Genomic DNA, 24,427 nt, shown 5'->3' on the forward strand with positions numbered 1-24,427 from the left:
TGCATCCCTCTCTATCAATTATAATTTGACAATTGTGCAAGTCACCCATGCCAAGGACGCTAATGCACTCCCATAAAATCTCAAATGCTGGCTTTTTATAGCCTGGATAGTCTTCCTCATCTCTGGCACATAGAACTTAATCTCCACTTCCTCCAAATGCTTAAATATGGATTTATCTGACCACAGAACACATGTCTTCTGTTCATCTGATACAAGCTTGTGCCCAGAGAACTCAGCATTGTTTTTGTTTTTTTTGTGCAGAATTGATATATGGCTTTCTTCTTGTGTAATACAGTTTCAGTTTACATTTCTGGATACAATTTCTGGATTTTCCAAGGTACTTCCGAACCCATGTGGATATATTGATGATGGTAGCGGGACAGTTTCTCATGTTGTGCCACCTGAGGGCTCAAAGGTCATCACATCCAATTGGGGTTTTAATTCTTAAACTTTATACTTGCCACTTGGGGGCAGTCTCAGAAGTGTCTGTAACAATCTGGAATATGGGGGCTACTTTTCCCTGTGTTGGTCCTTCAGCTTTGCTAAAGTCAAAGTGGCCAAAAAACTGATCAATGGGGTTGTGAAACTAAGTGTTAGAATAAGACAAACTGTACATTGCAATTATCGTCTGTGATTTGTTTCATCATTATTTATTGCTTTATACCTTTTTGAATGGAATTGTGTAGTTGGCTCCTCCAGGCTCAAGCTAACTTTCCACTCGTCTATATCTGAACTACATGTTATCTCTAAGGGCTAAGGGCTGTAACGGTCCTGGCCCACCACCAATCCTTCTTTGGAAACACTTTTGGTTTAATGGTTGTCATTTTAAACCCAATGCTGGCACCCTCACCTGTCAAAAATGAATCTGTTGATGAATAATCTTCCACAATAGTGTTGCTTGCAAATTCTATATGCTTCCATTTAAAGGTTCAAATAGATTATAGTCGAAAGTTTTTTTTGTATTTCAGAAAGCATCCCAACTTCTCTGGAAATGGGAATTCTATTAAGTACTGAAACATGTTGTACTTTTCACAGGGCTAATCTTCGAAATGTAATATTGCATTCAGAAGTTTTCTTTTTTTTAGGTGTCAGTAGGAATTATGGCAGTGCTGTGTGTTTTATTAATGAATGCAACCAAAGAAGTATTTGAAGAGAACTTCAGAATTTTGCCCTGTCCTGTGACCTAATGGTATTTTCACATGATTTTTTGCAAAAAGAAACATGAAGTTTGAGTGTTAAGTAAATTGGAACGAAGTAACTTGAATATCCCCACCTCTCCTGTTTATCTTCTTATACAGTACTGTATACATTTTTAAACTTTGTATGGTTATCTAAGAGTCCATTTTGTTCATCAATCACGTGAAGTGCTGGTATGTATTAGCTCACGTGAAGTTTAAACTTCTGCTCATCCTCTAAGACCACAGCTCTCGTTTCGACATGACATTTGCTGATTGGAGATTTGTGTTCTTTATTTAGCAAATGCTCGATCTGTGATGAGGTTGCTTTTCTATCCCTAAGTGAACCAACCTTGATGTATTGATCTTCTGATTATGTGCTCACTTTTGGTCTGCCTGATCGTGTTGTGGATGCAACTGGTCCAGTTTCTGCAGAGTGCCATGACCTGTCTCCTTAGAAACCCTCAGTTAAGCAGTGATCTGGCGCTCAGAAATCTCTCCTCTGACAATTTCATTTAATACTGATGCCGCTTTCCCCACAATCATAGTTTTACTTTGTAAACAATGTCCTGCTGGAAACCTTGAAGCAAAAACATGTTTACAACAGATGACACACCTCTGAAAAGATCAACAGCACCTGAGTTTCAATAGAAATACTCCAATTCAGGATAGCCAGGTATTTTGTAGTTATCGTGGTACACAACATTTTCTTCGATTTCTCCCTAATGAACAAAATATCTTAAGTATGTTTCTTGTGTTCCTGTGTCTTTTAATCCTCACTGCCTCGGACTAGAATCAGCCGCTACATATATACTATGTTCTGCATTATGCAGGAAAGTGTGTCTCGCAGTTTTTTATTCAAACTCATACACACTCCCCCTCCCCCATTTAGGGATCCAAAACTCTATGAAAATGCAAATACTTTTCATTTCATTAACTGTTGGACACAAGACACCACCTGGAGGCATTCTAAAGTGTTTGCAATGTCATAAAGTCATTTTATAGGTGCTGATTCAATGGGTACACAGAGAAATTTCTCCCCTCATTAAACACATCTGACAACAACCTACAGTCTCAGATTCTTTGTGCATGGCAGTGCTAAAGCTGAAAAATTAACGTACCACTAAAGAGTTCGGCAGGTTTTTCGCTCTTTGGCTTCCCCTACAGTTGTGGGATGCAATACCACAGTCATAAACATGTGTCTTTGCGTGGGTTCTACAAATGTGCAGCCCTACGCAGGAATTTGTTGTCATGTTGAAGAGGAGAAGAAGACGCTGTCAAAAGCCCCAAAAAATGTCAAGCAACCCCTTGAGCAAAACATTGTGCTGCGAGGCTGGAAACCAAAGTCATGAACCGCTGTATCTCAGTCCCCAGACGCTCGAGAGCATTTTCAGTCAGTGTACTTCAAAACAAGTCAGAAGCACATGGTTTTAAAGTAGACAGGCTTCTCTCGTGTTGCTTTAAAGAGAAGCAACCATAACTGTTCATTTTCTAGTTTCTTGCCACTTCTGCCAGATCCTTTCAATGTTAAAGAAAAATCCCCTCACAGGCAGAGGCATACATACTTTATGCAAGTAAAAATGGCCACATCACACTTTGACAAAACATCTTAAAAAGCCAGAGCAGTTGTAGGACAGCATTTTTTGGTTGAATTAAACTAGATCAACCTGAAGAAGAATGACTGGAAAAAAAATATATGGAAGACAGGGAATAGCTTGCGTTCCAAATAAATATCCCCTGATAAACACGGGGAAGGCAGATTGATCGTATGGATAGGATGGCTTCCAACAGCACTAGGTCACTATAATATGACAGAAGAAGGTAGCTGGATAAATTATGAACTGTGCAGTGACTTACAGTACTGTCTGCACAGATTCACCCAAATAAAGCAAAGGTCAAAAGCACCTGATTACGGTACAGATGGACAGTGACTGAAAACTGAATCAAACGGACTTGGATTTCTCCTACCGAAGATACAACAAAAACAAGAAAGATCCATCAACAAACTACTGAGGAAAGCTGCAAAGGCATAGCAAAGCATCACAGGGGCAGAAATCCATTCTTAAATTGTCCCTACTAGGGTTCAATGCTGTCATTACCTACTGGGGGTTCTGGACAAAGCATTTAAAAAAAATTATATTTCATTGATGGTTATGTTAATTTTTCCAAAGCATAAACTTATTTTCACTACATTTCAAAAATGTAATTCTTCTAAATAAAGACCCGTTAATCATTATTGTGTTGGAATAAAGGAATGAACAACTTTCAATTAGTCTCTGTAACTAATTTAAATTATATTACCACTGTAAGCACATTTTTCTAAATTTAAACCACTTACACAGAATGCATTTGTATATAGTAGAAATGTATTTTTTTAATATATTGTGGCCAAATTAATTATGCGTCTATTTAAACCTGACCCTTGTATTCAGACATTTAATGGGGATGTTCTGGATCCCAACCTATAGATGGCGCCACGTCAAGCTTATGTTGTACTCTTAAGAAAAAGGAGGATAAAGTCAGAAACGTAGAAGAAGAGTTTGTTTACTGATGTTGGACAACATCCCGTTACCACCGCTCATCGAAGGCAAGTTTTACACAGAACTGCTACAAATATCTTATTTTTTTGAGTTGTCAAAGGCATATCTATGTGTCTGCCGCAGTGAAAGTAGTATGAAACGATGTCAAGGTTTTAACGTTGCTGTTATTTCCTGTAAATATTGGGACGTGTGTTTTGAAAGTTTGTGAAGCGGTGTCAATGTTTGTCGATTTAAAACGTTATTAAATGACTAGAATCACAGCTAATGTGGATAAGGCAGTAACTGTTCATCCCAACCATGCAGATGGTCGGTCGGAGGAGGCTGCTGCCCTGTGTATGTCTGGGGCTGTTCGGTGTCCTGTGCTGGGTTTTGGTTTCTTTTGCCTCCTTTCCTGACGACCAGCTTCGCGTGGAGCTCTTGGATGCCGTGGACCGAGGAGCCTTTCAGCCCCAGAGCGCTCTGTCAGAGATGGAGTTTGCCTCCGTCGCTTCGTACAGAGGACCTGGTAACAGTGACCGGCGCAGTAACAAGGAGCTGCCCATTATCCTGTGGTGGAGCGGGGGACTTTTCCCACATTTTCCCGGTGACACTGAACGTATTGACTGTGCCACGTCGTCCTGCCTGGTTACAAGCAATCGCAAGGTACCAGACATCCCTAACCCTTTGAAACTTTTGGCTTAGGAGGAAGATACATGTACACATGAATAATCTTTTTTTTTTTTTTCAATTTGTTCTATTAATCTCGACTTTGATCTTGAAAGGTCCAGCTTTACAAGAGGACAGCATCCATCATATTTTATGGGACAGACTTCAGGGCATATGAGACGCCACTCCCTCGTCTCCGCCACCAGACCTGGGCACTCTTCCACGAGGAGTCCCCCATGAACAACTATGTCCTCTCTCATGGACCAGGGATCCGGCTGTTCAATTACACAGCCACATTTCGCAGGGAGTCGGACTATCCTCTGACCCTCCAGTGGCTGCCCTCCCTGGAATACTTACTGGAGCCTGTAGCCGTTTCCCTGAAGGAGAAGAACCGCCTGAGGATGGAGGGCTTGGCCCCGGTGCTCTACATGCAGTCTCACTGCGATGTGCCATCAGACAGAGACAGATACATACAGGAACTCGTGAAATACATTGAGGTACGGTGCTGAAAGTTTGCTTTAGATTACAAAATGGAATTTCCAGTTACTTACGTAAGAAGAAATAATCATTCTACAACTCACGTGCAGTAGTTCTGTTGCAGATGACAGAGACAAAGTATTACAGGTAAGGGGCAATAATATTGCTAATGTAGTTCCCAGTGGCCTGTTCATTGGCACATTCGGATATGCCAGACGTGCAAAAGAAGTGTTTTTTTCAGATTTTTTAGTAGCACATTGCCTCTTGTGGTTAAAGGCTCTTCATTGATTTCATTATTGAAAGAGGTAATGAGTGTCATTTCTTGGCATATAATTGTTCTTGCCAAAATGCAGAAGCAGTGTGGGAAAAAATTAAGACCATCCTTACTGCTTTCATTTGAATTGGAGTGAGTAGCTGCAAGATGCTGACAATTAAATGCAACTAATTAATTGATCATCAGCAAGTGTGAGCACCTCTCCGAATGCACGTTTGGCTTTTTGCTGGTCTGCGGCATTCAGGTGTGTGTTCATAAAGTCTATTTTAACACAATGTCAAGGAGGAGAGACTTCAGCAGTGATCATACAGAAGCAGTTGTTGCTGCCCATCAATAATCTGGAAAGGGTTATAAGGTCATCTCCAAATTATTTAGAGCCCATCATACTACAGTGAGAAGAATTATTCACAAATGGACGAAGACAGCTGTCAGTCTTCCTGGGAGTGGGCAACCCTGCAAGTTCACTCCAACGTCAGACGATGTAATGCTCAGAGAAACTGCAAAAAACTTAGGAGCATAGCTTGCGAAACTAAGTTCAGCACATCTGAACAAACCGCAAGACTTCAATGTTTGTTTGGACAAAGTGGAGATATTTGGACATATTGTACAGTGCCATGTACAGCTTATCAGAAGAAATGCCTTGTATCAACTATCAAACACAGTGGTGGAGGGGTGATGATTAGGGCTTGTTTTGCAGCTTCACGATCTGGGTACCTTGCAGCCATTGAGTCGACCACAAACTGTACTGATTGCCAACGTTTATCTCATGTTGAATATGAGACCATCTGTTGGTTGGCTCAAAGCTTGGCTGAAACTGGGTAATGCAACAGTGAAATGATCCCAAACAGGACAGTAAATCTACAACAGAGTGTCTGAAATTGAAAAGAATCAAGGTGTTGCAATGGTTCAGTCTAAATTTGGGAAGAGGAGTGGGCCAAACAACAATGTGAGACTGATAACATGGTACACAAAACAATTACTTCAAGTTGTTGCTGTTAAGATGTTTTTAGAAGGGGATGAATGATGAGGTGTACTTAGTTTTTCACACACCGCTTCAGTTTTTGTTGAGAAAATAAAGACAATTGTAACATCTGGTAGCAGTTGCTCATCTGAGGTTGTGTGGACCTAATATTTACACCTTTTGAGGACCAGATTTTTTCTTCCATTATGCCCTGTTATGTAAAACCTTAGAAATTATTTGAGGATTCTTTTTCACAGAATTGCATATACAGACCATAGATATGTTTTTAAAAGATCCAGCAGGGAATGGAACAGGGCTGCACAATGATATCTGAAATATGTCTGCGTTTAGCCTTTAAAATGAAATCTTGCATCAACTAACAGTGAACACTGACGGGCAGATAAAGTCAGATTTGTCCTGGTTGCGGCTATTGACAGGACTGTCACAGTGAGAGCGTCGTACAAGCCTGATAAAATGTTTGGCCCCTGTGCATTTTAAAAGCAATGCATCTTGTTATGTCTGCATGAGGCAGTGAACTAACGCAATAAAAGTAGGGATAATGTGTTATTTCCACCACAGGAGACACTTTATGTGCTCTGCGATTAAGCGGAAAGATATATGTTTTTGGCCAAGTAAAAATAAGTTGATGTAATTCTGATGTTGTGCATGTATAGAATCCACTGTTAAAGGTCAGCCACCAAAGTGTACTCAAAGCTAAACACAGACCATCAGTCGTGATTCATTTTTATCATGAATAATCGCTTAACCGTGTCCTCATCTTTCTCCTCTCTCGGCTGTCATTCACTGCTCCCTGTAGGTGGACTCTTATGGGAAATGCTTGAACAACAAACCTCTTCCAGAATATTTGGAAGATACTGCCACCGCTACTGGCGAGGAACCCAAATTCATGAATTTTGTTGCACGCTACAAGTTCCACCTGGCACTCGAGAATGGCCTGTGTCCAGATTACATGACAGAGAAGCTTTGGCGGCCTCTCCATCAGGGCTGCGTGCCCGTCTATCGAGGCTCCTCTGTGGTGGCCGACTGGATGCCCAATGACCACTCTGTGATAATCATTGACGACTTCCCCTCCCCAAAAGCTCTTGCAGACTTTCTGAAGCATCTGGATGAGAATGATGATGAATATGCTCGATATTTAGAGTTCAAGGACCACCGAAGCATTACTAATGCTCATTTGCTAGAGGCATTGGAGACCCGTGAGTGGGGAGTTAATGACATGAGCAAACCTAACTACTTAAATGGATTTGAATGTTATGTGTGTGACCAGGAGAATAAACGTTTGGCAGCAGAAAGAGCGTACAGAAAAGCCCCTAAGAAGAACCCACCTTCCCGGCCGAAAATGGCCAGCAACTCTCACATGGGCTGCCCGTTGCCCAGCCCCGGGTACGGAGGCGTCCAAGACTTGCCTGCAGATGACGAGTGAGTTTGTCTAAAATAATTCCCTGCGCCAGGTGTGAAAACACTCTTATTTTCTGGACTCTAATGTGAAACATAACGCCCCAAGGGGAGAGAAATCGCTGTTTTATTAGTATAATTAAAATATCCTCTGTGATGAGCCTAATCTGTTTGTATGTGTGTCCACAGATGGTTGCAAATATGGCCTCAGGATTACTGGCAGAGCCTGGACCAAGCGGAGGGGCTGGAGTCTCTGATAAGACATAACGAGTCAGACCCCGCTCTACTGTGGAAGCACATCCAAAACATTGCTGTGAGCAGAGCCAGAGGAAAACACTGACACAGGCCTTCAAACAAACAGAGGATGGAGCACGTCCAGCATCACGAGGGTGTCCCATATTATTTATCCCCTCTGTTTGAATTATGGAATGGGGTGGACATTACTCACACTTGTGCTCCTGAGCCAAAAAAACTCTTATCTTTGTGAATAATACACTGTATTGTAGCAGATAGTGGATTTAAATATTATTTTCAGCTAACATAATACCTTTTGTCTTTATGCCAAGTTCAGCGATACGCAAATAATGTTCTAGATTGTTAATTTTAGTTTTCAACTTGTTTTATCATCAGAACTGAGGTGTAGAGACATTATTGTCTCTACTTTGCTTCGCATTGCAAGCATTAACTGCCAACAGTGCAGTCGTTCCACAGTGGCTCATTCTCGTGGGAAGCAGCTTTCCGCTGGACTGGGGCCGAGCCAAAGACTTGTCCTCTGCACCCAGGGAGCTCTGCCTAACTGTGTGCGAAGACCATCAGCAGAGTAGCAAATGAACTATATTTACTTCTTTACAGTTACTCAGCGGGTGGCTAATGGTTATTAGCCAAAGTCACATTTGTGTGCACTGCTTCTTGATGTGACTATGCAAGGGAAAATGTTATTTCACAGAGGAGCAGAGAAATGCTGAACAGCCTCCCAGTGGGAAATCCCCACCACACCGACTGAGTCGTTCTCAGGAACAGCTCCATTCTGAACACTTGCGGTAAATAATTTAGAAAATATCTCTGGTCTTTTTTTTTCTTCTGTTACATCTAGCTAAGATTGTCTTCATGTGCAGTCATTTTTAATTGTGCTTTTTTTTATTTGAGCCTCCATGGCAGTCTTCTTGCACACTACCTTTATATGACATTCATACAACGATTTTATAAATCATTTTATTTTTTAACAAAGCATCAAACATGTGAACACGCTATTTTGTATAAAGACGAGTAAAAGAAGTAAAACATAATATTGAACCCTCTCACCAGTATGAGTCTGTACATAAATGTGGACGCACATTGTGTTTGACAGACATATCCTTCATTATAAACCGAAAAAGCAAAAAAAAAAAAAAAGTTGGTTAAAAGCTGGTTGGTTGGTTATATGATATGTATGAGACATTAGAAAAGTAATCTAATTTAAGCATCATAATCATATTCACAATGATCACCTTAAACTACATTATTTCAAAGTTCAAACAAAACGGTAACAATTTGGTGCAGGACCAGTTCTCACTTTACGTGTAAATGAGCATGAAAGAATATAGGAAGGGGGATGAAGATGAGAGGCTGATGATGAGCTCTGATAATCAAATGACGCTGGAGTAGCAGCTCTCGCAGTGGACCTTCCCGCCATGCAGGTACATGCTGGACAGAAGGTCCCCCATGGGCTTTCTGCACAACTCGCACTGAAAAATTGCAGGAGTGCTATTAGAAAATGTCGTTATTGAGACAGCATGGACAACAGTTACAGCATTATAACGAGCGGGCTAGCTTCATGCAGCAGATATTAATCTGTATTTAAAGTTGCTGAATTGGGGTAAAAACAGACCAAAAAATATGCTACAATTGAATCCTTTGGAGAATTGTATCCAAACAGACAAATTACCTTGAAGCAGTCAGGGTGGCAGTTGATGTTGAGGTGCTCGATGGTGATCTTGGTCTCATTGCCCACCTCTTCTCCGCAGTATGTACAAGTGGATGACAGGGAGGCTCTGGTGGAAAGCAGAGTAATTAAAATAAGTTAGGCTGACCAATTACTCAACAGGGGTGGTTGATAAGTGTCAATAATCCTTTGATGTCTTTGTTTAGCCTCCTATTGAGCAGGTCTCCTGGAATTTCTGCCCCACTGCTTGCACATATATGGTTGTGTCAGGAGTGAAAATGGCAAAGAAGTAGGGGAAGGGACTTTGATATTCAGCTAGTTTGGCTAGTTTGCCAGTGAAGATTTTCTTGCCTGTTAGATGTGAAAGTGCTTGTATAGCTTCTGTAGGAACAGTAGATGTTGCTGAAAAGTCTTTAAGGTATCAAGTATCATTAAAAGCATTTAAAGGAGCTTAGAGAAACCGGTTAGAGCTGTTGAAATATCATTGGAGCCGATACCAATTTCTAAGAAATGAAAGCAGCTGAAGAGAGAAATTACCTGAGGTTTTACCCATTAAAAGATGAGGTACCCTCTAATTATGGGCACAGGTGTACTTGCAATGCATTGCTTGTCTTATAGGCTAAACAGGATCAGGGGTCGGCGTATTACCTGAGGTCCCTGAGGCTGGTCAATGATTGAATGGTAGAGCTTACAATCTCTAAACCTGACCCACTATGGAAACAAGAACAGTGAGAATATCACAATCAGAGCAACATTTTATATCAATATTATTATTTGACAGTTTGGATAAATCATCAGTCTTACCCGTCATATGCGTCTCTGGGATTATGCAAGGACAGCTCAGTTGCATTGACATATTCCTTCACATAAACAAACCCCCTGGAGCAGAGGCAGGTGACATAAATTATGAGCTTATTGATGCGCTCAGTTGAAAACCAGATGCCACGTTCAATTCAAACTTCAATACTTTCAGTTTGCACAATCACTCACTTTTTGGTTTCAGGTTCTGGTGTTTGGACGCGTTGCTCCTCTTCTACAACAGTCCTGGAATGGGCCACAGATCTGGAGACAGAGCGCGGCGGCGTTACTCTCATCTTTCACTCACTGATGACAGCAGTGTGATTGGTTATACAGAAGGACCCATCAACTATAGGGTTCTTTATTTTCTGCCATTGCAAGTTAATGGCAGGCGGGCTGTGAATTGCCAGAAGGACATCTCATACACACATCAAACTGACATCTGGAGGCTGGTAATTAGAGGGTGGAAAATGAGGGCAAATTGAAAGACAATGGGAGGGCTGATCTTGTCATTTAGTTTCTGTAATAGAGTTGATTTGGGAATCTGTCAAACAGGAGCTGCAGGTAAGCAGCCGCGCTCCCACAGGCTTTGGCCTAAGTCTCTCTAACTACGACGGCAGCGTTACAAGGAGACCGCAGCACATCTAGTGGGTGAAAGCAGACTACAGGCTACAGTTTAGAAGAAGTTAAAAAGAAGTAATGAAAATCAGGCACTTTGTCTACTCATTTAATAAAAGGTTGATTTAATCTCTGCAGTAGCACCTACTTGCTTAGAATTTATAGAGTCATAAAAGAGGAAAGGTCCAGTTAAAAGGAGTTTCTTTCCAAAAGAAAGAAAACCAACTGACCAAGAAGTAGAAAATAACACTCTGGAGAAAGCATACTTGTATTATGCTGTCTGACATTAACAAGATCATAAACTCACCGATCCATAGCCGGCTCTGGCTCGTTGTGTATCTCCCTGGAAAGTAAAGAAAACCCGTATTGGACTTTTACTGTGAGACGCAGCTGTCAATAAGCTGGATGCAATCCGGTGAGGAAGAATTCTCCAGTTCTTATGAGCACATGAAGCTGATCTCCTTGACTAGCTGCTCCAACTGGGTTGCGGTTTTATTGACCAGGTGTGGTCTGTTTGCTATTGTACTGCAGCATTGCCTCGTCTTGAGCCCTCCTCCCATCCACTGTTTAAGTAAACATCCCCTACACATCCCGTTATGCTCTCAAGTCTTTCTAATCTCGCCCGTTGGTGCTTATAAGATACAAGTATGAGAAGGTTTTTGTCTACCTTACAGTGGTGATGGTTGTGACTGACTCGATGTCTTCAGGGCTGCGGAACACAGGGCATTGCTGCATTATCATACGTTTGGCAGGTAGAGATTAGTGTTAAATGTGTGAAATGAGAACTTGGAAGTTTCCATCTGTATTTTTCTGGCGTTTAATTAAGTGACTGACAGATGCTTGGTTTCAAAGTGATATAATCATCCTGCTAATGTAGTTCAATAAAGAGCTTTAATGTGGATTTAATGAGCTCAGCCATTATAGATACCTTTCTTCCTCCTCTTCTTCCTCCTCTTCCTCCTCTTCCTCTCCTGATGAAGTGGTGATTGTATAGACGGTGGGTGATGTCCATTTGTCCCATGGGGAGTCATTCTCAGTGGATCTTGAGCACAAACGAGTACATGTCAGCAACATGAGAGGCTGGCATATTCACACTGCACATTCTTATAAAAAAAGGAGAAGGGGGCTGGCTAAAGGGGGATCTGTTTACCACAGCTGTGAGGGAAAGTTGTAACAAATATCTGACCTATTTTCATCAGCACCAGAGCACAATATCTTCCGGCTCAGTGCCTAAATGCTACAAAAGCCCTGTTACTTTGCCAGGGTGAAAAGAAAAGAAGTTATGGGGATAAAAGGAGCCAATATGTACCCGAAGCTTTCAGTAAAAAGACGACTTACTTTATCTCAAACATGATCAACGTGTCTTGATCTTTAGCTTGGCCTTCTTCCTCGGCTTCGGCTTTTTGGCTGAGAGGGGACAAACATTGAAAGGCTTTTAGCTGGTAATGGACAAGGATGGGGGGGTTGCGGATGAATGGAAAATAGAGGAGCAGACTGTGTGGGAGACCTCTCTTCTGTGTCAGCTTGCTCAGGTGCGCTGGCCTCCCATGTATGTGTCCAGGACCGCTGAGATCTCGGGCTAAAAGTGGAGAAAGACAGGATGCGATAGTCGTGTCTCATCGACTCGTGCAGCTCCACACTTATTCATTACACAGTTCTGCACTAGGAGCAGTTTCATACCTTGTGTTATCGCTATTGATTGGGACGATGTCGTCTGCAAGGGATTCCGGTGCATTGCTGGCCATGCTTTCAGACACACAAAAACTTCATAATAAGGGTAAAAATTAAGTGATAAACCAATGATCAACACATTGTGGATTTTAGTAATTACTTCACACTGAATAGATGATTTGTTAATTAATGTCAATTAGCTGTTACTTCATGTATTTATTGATATGCTGCCAAATTAGCTGGTTGCCACAAAAGTTCTTTTTTTGTTTGTTTTTTTTTTTAAATCAAAATGTGATTTCTTAGGAAGGACATAAATCTAACAGAGGTCTGTGAGGAAAATATGTATTAATGATTCAGAAATACTTTCAGGGTGTTATGGACATAATGTTTTTCGGTTTACTGGGTAGGCCTGCGGTGCTTCTTCTGATCAGCGGGTCATAAAGAAAGATTTGCTTTTGTATTTCTTTTATAAGCGGCTTTCTATTGTATATGATATTGTGTATTCTATTGTGTATTCATCTTGCAGAGAAGCTTATTAAAGGCATGAAATTAAAATGTATCTTTCTGGGGAAACCAGCTAATTTGATGATATATCAGTTAATGTAACTGCAACTAATGCTTCCTTCTTTTTAAATGGGAAGAATGGCTGTGTTCCTCTCCGTATAAGCCCTGTAATGGACTGGTAACCTGATCAGGGCGCATCCCTCCTCTCACCTATAGTCCGAAAGGACAAAAACCCTCTGAAACCCGCCACATGATAAGCAGGTGTTGGTCATTTTAATGGATAGATGGATGGATAAAAGAAGTGATTCATCAGTGAAAAAAAGTCCATCACAGAAGCTGATAAACAAAGATGAAGTCTTCACATGTCTGTTGTCATTCAACAAGTTCAAAACCTTCAAATATTTGGTGTGCAATGATTAAAGACAAAAAAAAAGCTGCAGATTCTCCAGTGTAAAAGTTGTTTTTTTGCTTTCGGAAATGACCAGATGAGTAGATTATAAACCTGCTTCTAAATTCCTAATTCATTTTTTGTTTGTAGACTATGAGCTGTATAATCATTTAGTTTCAAATCTACTACTGAAAACAATCGAGTGATGAATCGATACTGAGAATATAACATTCTTTGCGAGTTAATAAAAAAACTGACTTACTTTATCTCTGGACTAGATCTAGAAAAAATTATACACAAACCAACATAAGCGTATCGCTGACTGTAGCGACAAGATAGGTGGAGCTCTCGTAACTGCCGTTTCTGAATTATGATGCTTGCATTAACTCATCAGAAGCCGCAGTTGTAGTGATGAGGACATTATGCAGCAACATGATAGTATCAGTGCTACAAACAGAGGTTGCAGTATAGAAAAGGGGGGAATTGCATTATCATTGCCGTACCTGTTGATGGAAATATTGGAGAGGGGCTGGAGCAGGTCAGAGGAGCTGCAATAGAGAAAAGTGGCTCATAATCAGAAACTGCTGCATTATGCATGCTGAGATGCTATCAGGCTGGCTGGAAAGCAGTCATAGCTCCAAACCAAGATGATTACCTGTTATGGGATGTGGTCCCTATCGGATATGGATCAAACGGATCAGCCGAGCTGAAAAACAATTTCACACTGATTTCACTCTCAATTGTCAGCGCGGCCCATCTTGTGTTGGAGGAATTCTGATTACACTGACTCATAATGGAAAGATTTAATGCACTTTGAGTGAAAATAGAGAGGGACTCAGGGCCAAACTCAATCAAAATCAGAATCTGGAATGTCTTTGCTAAATAGAAAGACATTTCTGCCGCTGAGTAGAAAACTCATTTCTAAAGTCAGTATTAATAATCACATTAACACGTCTACTCAGTCTCAGTGGGTAAAAAAACTCTTCTCCAAACATCTTTACAGTAAGTAAACCCTCTTTAAATTCTAAGAACTTCAGACCTAATAATCCTCTAAACTTGGCACTGTGCTTTATGGCCAAATATCTCCTTTCTGGTCTCATCTGTCATTGTTCCAAAGTCTTGTATGTTCAGAATCTACTTTGCCAACCTAAACCGCGCTCCCATGTCCTTTTTAGAGAGAAGAGGCTTTCTCCGTCCAAACAAGCCAATCTTGTTGTTTTCTAATTTGCTGTCATTAACTTTAACATTTGACACGCTGAGGCCTGTAGAGTCTGAGATTTGGCTCAACAGTTGCTTCGCTGAGATTACGGCTGATGTCTTTCCTCCTCCGTGTTATGTGCCTGAATACTGCAGACCAGCAAAGGCCCAAAGCCTCTTTTGCTAAGCTTTCATAGTGGTGCTCACTAATGATCAATTTATCAACAGCTCAGGATTTGATTAGCCTCATTTCTATGGAATCAGTAGGGGTGTACTTAGTTTATCACACATGGCTTTTCCATTTTGGCTTAGTTTTTGTTAAATAAAACTGACACAGTGTAATATCTGTTGCGTCATTGTTTATTATAGGGCTGAATTGACCTATTTCAAGACATGGTATGGGCCAGATGATCTTTTCCTGATATATAAAACTTTAGAATTGAAAGAGGGTGTGCTTTCTTTCTCACATGCCCGTAATACACTGCAAACACTATAAGCTCAGACGTGAGCTCCAGAGACCTGCTTTGTCCTCTTGGCTGCACGGTGGCAAGACAGAAAAATGAGGGGGTTGTGCGGATGAACGGCATCATGGGAACAGAAAAGAGGGCAAGGAAGGGTTAGTGTGGCTGTCCTCATACACTATTTACAGTCCTAGTCCATTTGGAGAGCTTGAAATCCACTGAACTATTTCACAAGGATGGAGCCTATCTGAATATAGTACAGGCTTTTTCTTTGTGTGTTGAACACTATTTGTCAGAAAAGATCACAGCTTTGGTCGTTACAGGGGGTGTCTGTGGGGCCAACATGCAGCATAGCTGCAGACAGAGCTAGTATAAATCATTACGGGGCATATCTGAGCTGAACGCACTTCTCAGAGGGAACAGCTCTGCACAGATAGATAATTGTTTAAGAGCAGCCTGTCATCTCCGTCTACCTTTGTGTTTCCTTGGCTGTCTCGTTTGTCTGCTTCTTCTCCTCTGGCTGCATGTTGAGGCTGGTGGAGACAAAACAAAGCCGCAATACTAATCAGTACAGAACACAGTCATCTCTACTCCCAGTTTCACTGCAGATAAACCTTAGTTTTCGGTCCCGGAGCATTAGTCATTTGCTTCAAGAATCTGAGACTTTGTTGCCAACATAGAGCAGGGGATCTTGAAAAGTAGATTTTTGGGTCAAACTTGAGCTTGACAGAAAATTTTACAACTTAGCATTGCTTGTCTTTTTAAGTGTAGTTAAGAAATTGCTGGTAAACCTTGAAGGAGAGATAGGAAGCCAAGTCTTCCAAATGTGAGGTTCTTTCTCACCTGCGTGCCTCTGTGTGGATTGCAATGACATCATTGGCCAGGAGATCCAGTGGGCCACCAGTCTTTTCTGGGTTTGACTCACTGAAGACATTAAACACAAGTGTAAAATATAGAGAAGAGTTCGTAGGAATGCTCTTTTGAAACTGTATATCCAACTACAGCAAGGTTAGGTAGGGTGATATTTTGTTTGCTACTGACAAGGGGAACTGATGATTTCCCACTGAAGAGGGAACTATTCATCACATTTTTTTGTATTTGCAATTGCAAGGGAAAGAGCTCTTCCTGCACCTGTCTAGTTCGCCAAGCAGATCCTGACTCCAGCGTCCCGGGCTGGGGGGAACAGGCTCTGCTGATTCCTCTGGACTGTGGAGGCAGACGGAGGAAGCAGAACAGTTGATGAACAAAGAAGGTTTTGGAACCCCCGAGGAGATTTCAGAGCTACTGGAGAGATGGACTTTATAAGAAGTGCAACAGTGCCACCTCGTGGATAAAATTCAAAGAATTTTCCAGTTTTTGAGCTGCTTAATTGTACAATTAGTAGGCGTGTATATTTAACAAACCCATCGCAGAAGCCCAGGAGATCATCTGTTAACGGTTCACCGTTGCTGAGGGCAGGAGCTGGCCCCTGTTCAACACTGCAGAGAGAAAAGAAAAAAATATTCAACATATTAGTGCACCTGCATTGGCAAGAGAGTAAATATATCTCTATCAAATATTTCTGTACCACATTTAATGAAATGTCGTTTGGGACACACTCCCAAAAAGGTTCTTTGAAGCAAGAGAAAATGAGGTGTGTGTTATTTTCTCACCACTTTGAAATCAACACAATGGCAATTAGGCTCATTTGTTTTCCTGTAAGCGATCCTGTGACATGAATGAGGGAGTTATGACTTTTTACCTGTCCTCTGTGGTGTGGCTGTCTGCTGAGCCTCTTTCTTCTTTTGCCAGCGCTGGCTCGTCATCCTTAACGCTAGGGAAAAAATAAACTGTCATGATCAGATGGCATATTGCTGAGGCTTTGGGCACAAATGTGCCACTGCCAGGAAATTTCTTTTTCATATTGGTTTCTGCTGCTTTCACACACGTACGCATATATATACATACATATACAAATATAGATATGGCTTGGTTAGATATATATAGATAGATATGTTTGGTAATACCTGGATGAATTTGATTCAAAAGAAATGAGGGTGTCGAACAAGGCAGCGTGTGTGTCAACACTGGAGCTGTGAAAACAGATGGAGAACAAAGACATGGAATTCCAGGGCAGCTTTCAATCACACGCGTGAAAGAATGTGAGCAAATACGTCATGGACAAACACAAATAAAACCACCTAAAGCACGTTTAGAGCTTTACTTCTAAAATAATGCAATGTGGTATTCAGATCCTGAAAGTAAGAGTCAGAAAGAAAAGGTAATCTTGCGAAAGTAGGATTATCTCACGTACATTAGATTGCATTCAAAAAGTTTCCCTAAGAAAAATACTAATGTGTTTTTCTGCTAAATGTGCTTTAAGTATAAAAGCTAAAAGTACTAGATTTAGATCAATTCCCCTGTTAGATTAGTGAACCATTAGGACTGAAACATGAAACTGTAAGTTGCATCTTGTGGTTGGTCAAGATACTTTTATTACATTTCATGTTTAGTTGTTAAATATGTGCCATAGCATGAGATGACTGCTATAAAAGTATGATATTTTTCTTGCAATATATTGGATTGGATGTAAAGAGAGTCACAACTACGACTGAATACCAAATAAGTACTATTATAATGCTAGAAATAATCATTGTAATAATATCATTCATGGATTATATCACACAAAATCTGGCAGCATTTGGTTTGTGGAAATCTGACCTTGGTTCTGGAGATGGTTTAGAATCTGGCTCTGGTTCTGGTTCTAGCTTCAGTTCTGGTTTAGATTCAGATTCAGGTTCTGTCTTCACTTTGTCGCCAGTTACAGCAGAGACTGAAGTCGGCGATACTGGAGCAGCTCTTTCAGAGGCAGGAGATGTCTGAGACACAGTTGAACGAGGTGCTGTAACAGGTGATTCTGGAACGGTGGAAGATGGGGCAGGAGACACTGGAGTTGTAGATGGTGGTAAAAGTTTAACTAGTGGGGTGTAAGGCGGCCCAGAGATGCCTGACTCCTCAGGTTGTGGGTTCACTTCTTTTTCTGGCTCTGGGGTGGCCTCCTCCACCTTAGGTGCCACCGGCTCATTGGCAGCCAAATCAACAGCTGCCTTAAACGTGGTGTTGCCTCTGTTAACCAGACAAACAATGGATGGAAATGAGAGGGACAAAAATCACTTTTTTTTTTTACAAATGCAGGGGATTTGAAAAACTCACATTTTCCGGGGTTTAGGCTCAAGCTCAGAGTCAGCAGATGTGGCGGGCACAACGGGGGATGGCGGCACAGTGCTGGAAGGAGCTGGAGTTGCAGCACTCTCATCATCATCAGAAATCACCACCCTGCACATTTACACACACAGACACGTGTTAAGTGCATGTGAAGAGTGAGAATACAAGGAAGAGATAAAGAAACACTTCAGCTGGTTTTGTGGGTTACTTTGGGCTCCAGGCTCAGACACATTAGTAGAAGCATTTACCTTTTAGCCACAAATGATGGACTGCTGTTGACCAGTGATGTATCAGGTGATTCTTCTTTAGCCCTAAGTTTTTTCCCCACACACAGTATTATAGTTAAATGTACATTCAATACTTTGGAAGTTTCAATTATTAGCAACAACAGAAGTAGCTTGAATCTTATACATACTCATATTTCTTAGCAGCAGAAAGCACATAGGACCTCTTCTTTACTGAAGATCTCTCCAGAACACTACTGGCTGCCTCCGTCCTGCAAAACGAAACATTGTGATGTTAATGTAATCTCTTTCCTGGGCATGTGACTTCAGCATGTGAGCGTAGTCTTACCGTTTCTCCAGCTCCTCGGGGCTAAGGTGGCTCTCCTGGTTCTCTGAAGTGGGCTTCACAGTGTGGGGGGCTCTACAGAGGAGAGAGATAATCATATACCACATGAAAATACATTCTCAGTCAGCTGCCAGCAGTTAACTGGAAATCTGATTTGCATGCTCACATTCTCATGTAGCCCTCTGAGGGTCTTTTGGTGAATTGTGTTGTTCTGCTGTAATGAAACAAGACACAATTAATTTGGGAATCAGTCATTTGGGAATCATCTCTTGTGACGCTATTCTGTTTATTCCAAGTGAGGATGCATTTACTTAATGCCATTAGATGTTGATGTAGAAGGAGGCTTGTCCAGTTTTGTGAAAACACCCCTGAAAGGAAAAAAATATATATCATTATTGGGTTCTATATAATGTCATATTTCAGTGTTCAGATATCAGTATGTCTGTATAATTTCCAGCCTCAAAACAGCTAACTTCCAACTAAGCTGATTCCATATTAAGGTAAACATTTCAAATGCTTTTGTACTGTTGTAACTGTCGTTCTTATTCATTTATCTTTTTCTTTTTTTACCTGATCAGGTATCCTGATGTTGGTTCTCTGCTGCAAGTTCACAACATATTTCCAATTAGCTCAATTTGATTTCAAAGTGCTTGTCAGATAATCTTGAAACATTCAGAATTAGTTTACCTCTCAGTTTCAGACTTTGAGGGTGATGGGGAGGATTTTGTTGGGGAGGAAACCGGACTTGTGTCATCAGGGGCTCCATTCAAACGGCTAGCTCTAACTTCTGCCATCCTGCATGGGTTCGCAAGAAATTTGATATAGTCTATTTCATTGACTGAGTAATAGACAAAATAGACAGAGCCTTATTAAAACAAATGGTTTACCATGGCTTCTCCTCCTGGGTTTTATCCTGAGATCCACCTTGGCTCTGCAACCAGCTGGCATCTCCCTTCAGCTTGGTCCTTACTTTGGTGGTGCGAAACACAGCTGCTCTGTCTCCCTCTGATGCACAAACACGTGCAGAGATATAAGATATGTTACACACTGTAGGCTGCATTATAATTACATCTTAAACATCATCTGTGAGCTCACAGAGCCATTTGGACCAACAAACAGCACATAATCAACCACTTTTATTTTAAATGAAAGGGATTTCCCTTTTATTTATCTATTTATACCTGGAATTGGGGTTTTGTGAAGTGTGAAGTTATGAGTAATCGGTGTCTTACCTGCTGTAAAAAAAGTGGTCAGAGTGCTCTCAGTTATAAGAATCAGGGAGGAATTACATTAGCTGTTGGCTACCTGAGTAGCTGTAAGCTTAGCTCAGCCATCAGAATTTTCCCTGCCCCTTAAAGTGAGAGCCTCCTGACCACTGTGTACCACAGTTAAGGCGTTCAACATGTTTACATGACAAAAGAATTACTCAGGTCAAAACTAGACCTTTCAAATGCACCTATCAGGGCTCTCAAGTCTCATGCAATGAGCGTGAGATACATGCATTTCAACAAGTTCACACGCTCACACGCCACACATGCCATTTCTCACGCTGAGAAATGATCAACGTGCGCTCGTACAACTCAGAACTATTAGCTCTGGTACAGCTGTCTTGATTTAGCAACCCATCGGCAAATCACAAAATAGAATTTCTCAGCCAATCAGAAAATAGAATTTCTTGTTGCCGGGTGAGGTCTGAAATAGCTTTCAGCTGCAAGCACGCGTGCTACACGCGTGCAGCAGTTGTAGACAAGCTGGAGGTGGAAGAGAACCGTCAGGATCATCAGCAGGTCATATCTTCATTTATTTTAATCTTTTATTAGTTACTATAGTTTTCCTACTCTTTGTAAAAGACCAATACCTGCCGATTAAAGTGTTCGTTGGAGTAGTAGGCCTAAATATTCAGCACACACCCTTTGACATTAGCAACTTCATGAAAAATGAAAAATATGTAGGAGTGTAATTAGGATTCCGTGGTTAATTTTTTTCAAAGGTGACTGGTATGAGCAGGTTCCCAAGGCTATCTACAATTGCCAAACTGGTATTAGTTCTGCCGCACTGAAATGCTGATGCAGAGAGGGTTTTTTCCATTTTGGGGCTCAATAAAACCAAGACCAGGAACACGTTGGCTCTGAATGGAACTCAGTCATCCATCATGACTTTGAAAATGGCTGTGCTTTAAATGGGAGCCCCCAATATCAGTCATCAAGCATCAAAATCTGCCACAAACACTTACAACAACACTCATAATTTTTTTTGTTAAGACTTTGCATACCTAAAACAATTTATTTTAAAATATAGCAGAATTTCGTGTAAAAGTGAAGATGTGTGATTTTGGTATAAATAAAACAATTTCTTTGTTCTTTAAGTAGCTAGTTTATGGCGATGGGATACTGCAAGGGACCAGTCCCTATGATTTTATGACCAAAACCAGTCTAACACACTTAGATACAAATATTTCCTCAGCTAGGCTCCAAAGTTTCATCTTTTTATGTCTTTATGTGAAAACAGCAAAGCAGGAGTGCATTAAGACTGCCAAATTCCCCATTAAACTTCTCTCATTCACATTTTTCCTTTACTTTTTCTATTGTCAGAAGGCTAAATGCGTCAGAACTTGCGAATGAAAATCAGACCACTAAGACTACATGTCAACTTGTGGTCGCTTAAGTCATTTCGAGACAGTGACTCTGTTCTAATAAAATACAAATCTTAAAAAAAGGCAGCATCTTATGACAAAATCAGCATTAAAGTAGTAAAGTAAAGCTAGTGAATTCGGCTATGCTTAAAAAGTTCACAGCGTTGATCATACTTCAGTCAATAAACCGATTGTCCTCCAGTGCAATTATACTAAGACTAGATTGGTGGTCCACTAAAATGGACTGTCAAACTGTCAGACTGTAGCTCAGCTCAACTGTACCTGTAACTGCACAGACTGTGTTAATTTTGATTTTGACAAGTACAATGACTGGCAACATGGAACATGCTTCAAAAATAGATGTTCTGTAGTGACTAAATAAATAGTTGTCTGTTGCAAATGTGAAAGTGTAAAAATCCACTACATAGCGATCACTTGAACTGCTATAACATTTTTGAGGTTTGAGTTGTTTTAATTGGGGAACATTTTGGGTCTAAATTGCTGTTAGCTGAGCTCCCCTGTCAGAATTCCTGCTTCTCCAAAGTGAGAGCTTTCTGACCGCGCTCTTCAGCAGGTAAAACACCAACTACACAGAAGGGCTTTGCATAACCCCACTTAAAAAAAGGGGAAAGAAATCATATTATTATTTGTGAGACGTTTTTTTTTTTGTTTGTTATTTTAGTCTTACGCCTTGTTAAAAGTCTCCAAACCCGAAAGTGCATTGAGGAAGCTACTTTCTTCCAAAGAAAACACCACCTCTTTATACCTCGAAACTACTCGTTTGTAGTCAAAGATTTTCTTCTGGTGCTTATCTACATGACAATGTAACATACATCATACACTTTTCTCATGCCTATTCCATCATTTTTGACCAGAGTACAGTTGGCATTTCAGCTCAGGGTGAGTACAGTATGTGTAAAAAAACATGTTCTTGAACATGAAAACATATCAGCTTATTCTAGGAGACCCCAATATAAAATCATGAACATGTAATCAAGGAAAATGTTGGCTCTTTAATTCATAAAGACCCGACAGGACACAAGTTCATATGTCCAGAGGAGGCCTCGGGTCCTAATGGGTGGGGCAAAGGGAGAGGCGCAGAGTTGTTATAACCTCCACTTTTATGACAGTAGAAACATTGTCTCACACTCAGATCACAATGATGAGTCTTCTCACCTTTTGACATGATTGTTCCAGAACGTTCTCTTCTGCTTTCTTTTCAGGCCACCTGAAAAATACATCAGTGAAAGTTTTTGGGGGAAGTGAAAGTGTATGGTTTTAGAAGCAAGATGGACCTTCTTTTCAATCAGTCAGTTTTAAAATGGTTGTTCTCACGCTACGTCCCCTCCCAATAAGGAACATGTGCTCTGTCAAACATTCCTCAGTCTCATCCTCAAAACATGTAGATCATCCTGTCCAACCACTTTCCAAAAAAAATAAATTACTACCTACAGTGCAGATATATGTATTTATAAGCACATAATTATGTATTGAACTTAAATGTTTCTTGGTTTTGCTCATTTCCAAATCAGATGATCCCCTTAGTTTACTGTTAAAAAACGGATTGCTCAGAGGCAAACCCACTCCCCAAGGGAATTACTTAGAAAATGAAAACACAAGTAAACGAGTATTTCTTTATTCTTTATCTGACTCTGAGTATAGTTTATGCAAAACTGTGAAGTATTACTAAATTCAGAATGCAAATACTAACATCTCAAACTCCCTAAGCTGTGAATTCACCCTTTTTTTATAGCAAGCCGGCACAATAAATCTCCAGGATATTGTCCTGAATATTAGTGACACAGCAAACATACTAAGTGCACAGAAAGTGTATTTATTCTGGCTTTAGCATTTCAGTCCATACAAGATAAATGATTAATGAAGAGTAATAGCTTTTAAGGCAAACACTCAGCCTGGAAGTCAACTCAACTGGCACGCAGGCATGACAGAGAAAAACTCAGAAGAATGAGGAGCAAACTAGGACAATCACCAGTTTAAACTGTCAACTGTTTGTTGAACATGACTGAACACATCCTACCAAGATTATCTGTTAAATGGTGGGAATAACTAAACGCACCTAATGGTCAGAGAACATACCTGATTTAACTGTAATATCCAAGAGAGCAATGTCCACTTAGGGCAGTTGATAGCGTTGGTGTGTCCCACTGACTGACTGGTGCAAACAGATTGAAGGGATTATACTGTCTGACAGGTGTCTCAGCAAACGAGCAAACAGGTACGGGCGAAAGCACTAACAAGCCCAGCCAGTCAAGGAAGGCAGATATGGGGTGGAGCCGTGTGTGCGTAACAGAGGTTGCTAAGAACTCATTTTTGTTTACTACATCTGTGCTTTGTTCATGGGAGTCAGCAAATGCAAACCTGTCTCACAGGTGGCTGACAATCAGTTTTCGGAACAAGCACATGCACAGCATAACAAACATAAATGAAGCGACTGACAGCAACATCTCCAGTGGGAATACTCATCCTCAAGCTCAGTGGGTAGGAAAACCCAGGGAGCATACAGTACACAACATTAAAATGACATCAAGTATACCACACAGGAACTGAACTGAGAAAAATACACAAAACATAACAAAAGCCTAGATTTACATATATCTGAGCTCCTCGTTTAATATGACTTTTCTTGCATAGACTGGTAAAGTTCCATTTTATGGTAAAAAACAGATGAAAGCCTATTGCATACAAAATGTTTGCTCAGTGTGAGTGACTGTGTTGATGTTTGGATAAGTGAGAGGCAACAAAAAAGAAGTTTATCTAACACAAATGATATAGAAATTTCCTCAGCAAATAGCAAAAAAGGCTAAGCATATCTATACAGAGAATTTTTCAAATCAGAAGAAAGGACATGCAACATGTCACAGACAAAAAGGTGGAGGAGGAAAACCGTCCAGTCTGACAGGCAAAGTTTCACTCTGGTAAGCAGACTGGCTCGACTCTGGTATCTGCCTGGACCG

General features: G+C 40.8%; 2 protein-coding genes across 5 annotated transcripts; one reads left to right on the forward strand and one right to left on the reverse strand.

The window, feature by feature from the left end:
- Nucleotides 1-3,712: 3,712 nt before the first annotated feature.
- Nucleotides 3,713-8,786, forward strand: pofut4 (protein O-fucosyltransferase 4). 2 transcript variants are annotated; one of them, XM_075481163.1, is made up of 5 exons: nt 3,713-3,762; nt 4,019-4,357; nt 4,477-4,857; nt 6,890-7,512; nt 7,678-8,786. In XM_075481163.1, the coding sequence occupies exons 2-5, from the start codon at nt 4,019-4,021 to the stop codon at nt 7,826-7,828; spliced, it is 1,494 nt and encodes a 497-aa protein (XP_075337278.1). In that variant the 5' UTR covers nt 3,713-3,762; the 3' UTR covers nt 7,829-8,786. The 2 variants fall into 2 exon arrangements, with proteins under 2 accessions (XP_075337278.1, XP_075337277.1); XM_075481162.1 differs by lacking the exon at nt 3,713-3,762 and having other exon boundaries at nt 4,013-4,357.
- Nucleotides 8,686-23,696, reverse strand: znf185 (zinc finger protein 185 with LIM domain). 3 transcript variants are annotated; one of them, XM_075481160.1, is made up of 31 exons: nt 23,550-23,696; nt 22,629-22,680; nt 19,708-19,825; nt 19,508-19,615; nt 19,391-19,420; nt 19,132-19,188; nt 18,987-19,031; nt 18,824-18,895; nt 18,666-18,746; nt 18,499-18,561; nt 18,239-18,361; nt 17,747-18,151; nt 17,053-17,118; nt 16,788-16,859; nt 16,450-16,524; nt 16,178-16,252; nt 15,890-15,970; nt 15,520-15,579; nt 14,044-14,094; nt 13,892-13,936; nt 12,506-12,589; nt 12,333-12,404; nt 12,164-12,232; nt 11,754-11,867; nt 11,493-11,534; nt 11,133-11,168; nt 10,400-10,471; nt 10,214-10,288; nt 10,058-10,120; nt 9,413-9,518; nt 8,686-9,212 (listed from the first exon to the last, which is right to left on the reverse strand). In XM_075481160.1, exons 2-31 carry the CDS (start codon nt 22,636-22,638, stop codon nt 9,114-9,116), a joined length of 2,469 nt encoding a protein of 822 aa, XP_075337275.1. In that variant the 5' UTR covers nt 22,639-22,680; nt 23,550-23,696; the 3' UTR covers nt 8,686-9,113. The 3 variants fall into 3 exon arrangements, with proteins under 3 accessions (XP_075337275.1, XP_075337274.1, XP_075337276.1); XM_075481159.1 differs by having other exon boundaries at nt 18,987-19,034; XM_075481161.1 differs by having other exon boundaries at nt 12,506-12,571; nt 18,987-19,034; nt 23,550-23,695.
- Nucleotides 23,697-24,427: the final 731 nt, after the last annotated feature.

The sequence above is a fragment of the Odontesthes bonariensis genome, chromosome 13 (genome assembly GCF_027942865.1).
Source record: "Odontesthes bonariensis isolate fOdoBon6 chromosome 13, fOdoBon6.hap1, whole genome shotgun sequence".
NCBI classification, from domain to species: domain Eukaryota; kingdom Metazoa; phylum Chordata; class Actinopteri; order Atheriniformes; family Atherinopsidae; genus Odontesthes; species Odontesthes bonariensis.

What these genes read in the sequence shown, in the direction of transcription:
- pofut4 (XM_075481162.1), top strand. Translation starts at nt 4,013, where the DNA reads ATGCAGATGGTCGGTCGGAGGAGGCTGCTGCCCTGTGTATGTCTGGGG. An exon ending in AACTCGTGAAATACATTGAG is followed by an intron (nt 4,858 to 6,889) that starts GTACGGTGCTGA and finishes TGCTCCCTGTAG; the next exon opens with GTGGACTCTTATGGGAAATG. An exon ending in GACTTGCCTGCAGATGACGA is followed by an intron (nt 7,513 to 7,677) that starts GTGAGTTTGTCT and finishes GTGTGTCCACAG; the next exon opens with ATGGTTGCAAATATGGCCTC.
- znf185 (XM_075481159.1), bottom strand. An exon ending in CCATCATTTGTGGCTAAAAG is followed by an intron (nt 18,362 to 18,498) that starts GTAAATGCTTCT and finishes GTAAATGTGCAG; the next exon opens with GGTGGTGATTTCTGATGATG. An exon ending in ATCCACACAGAGGCACGCAG is followed by an intron (nt 15,580 to 15,889) that starts GTGAGAAAGAAC and finishes TGTCTCCACCAG; the next exon opens with CCTCAACATGCAGCCAGAGG.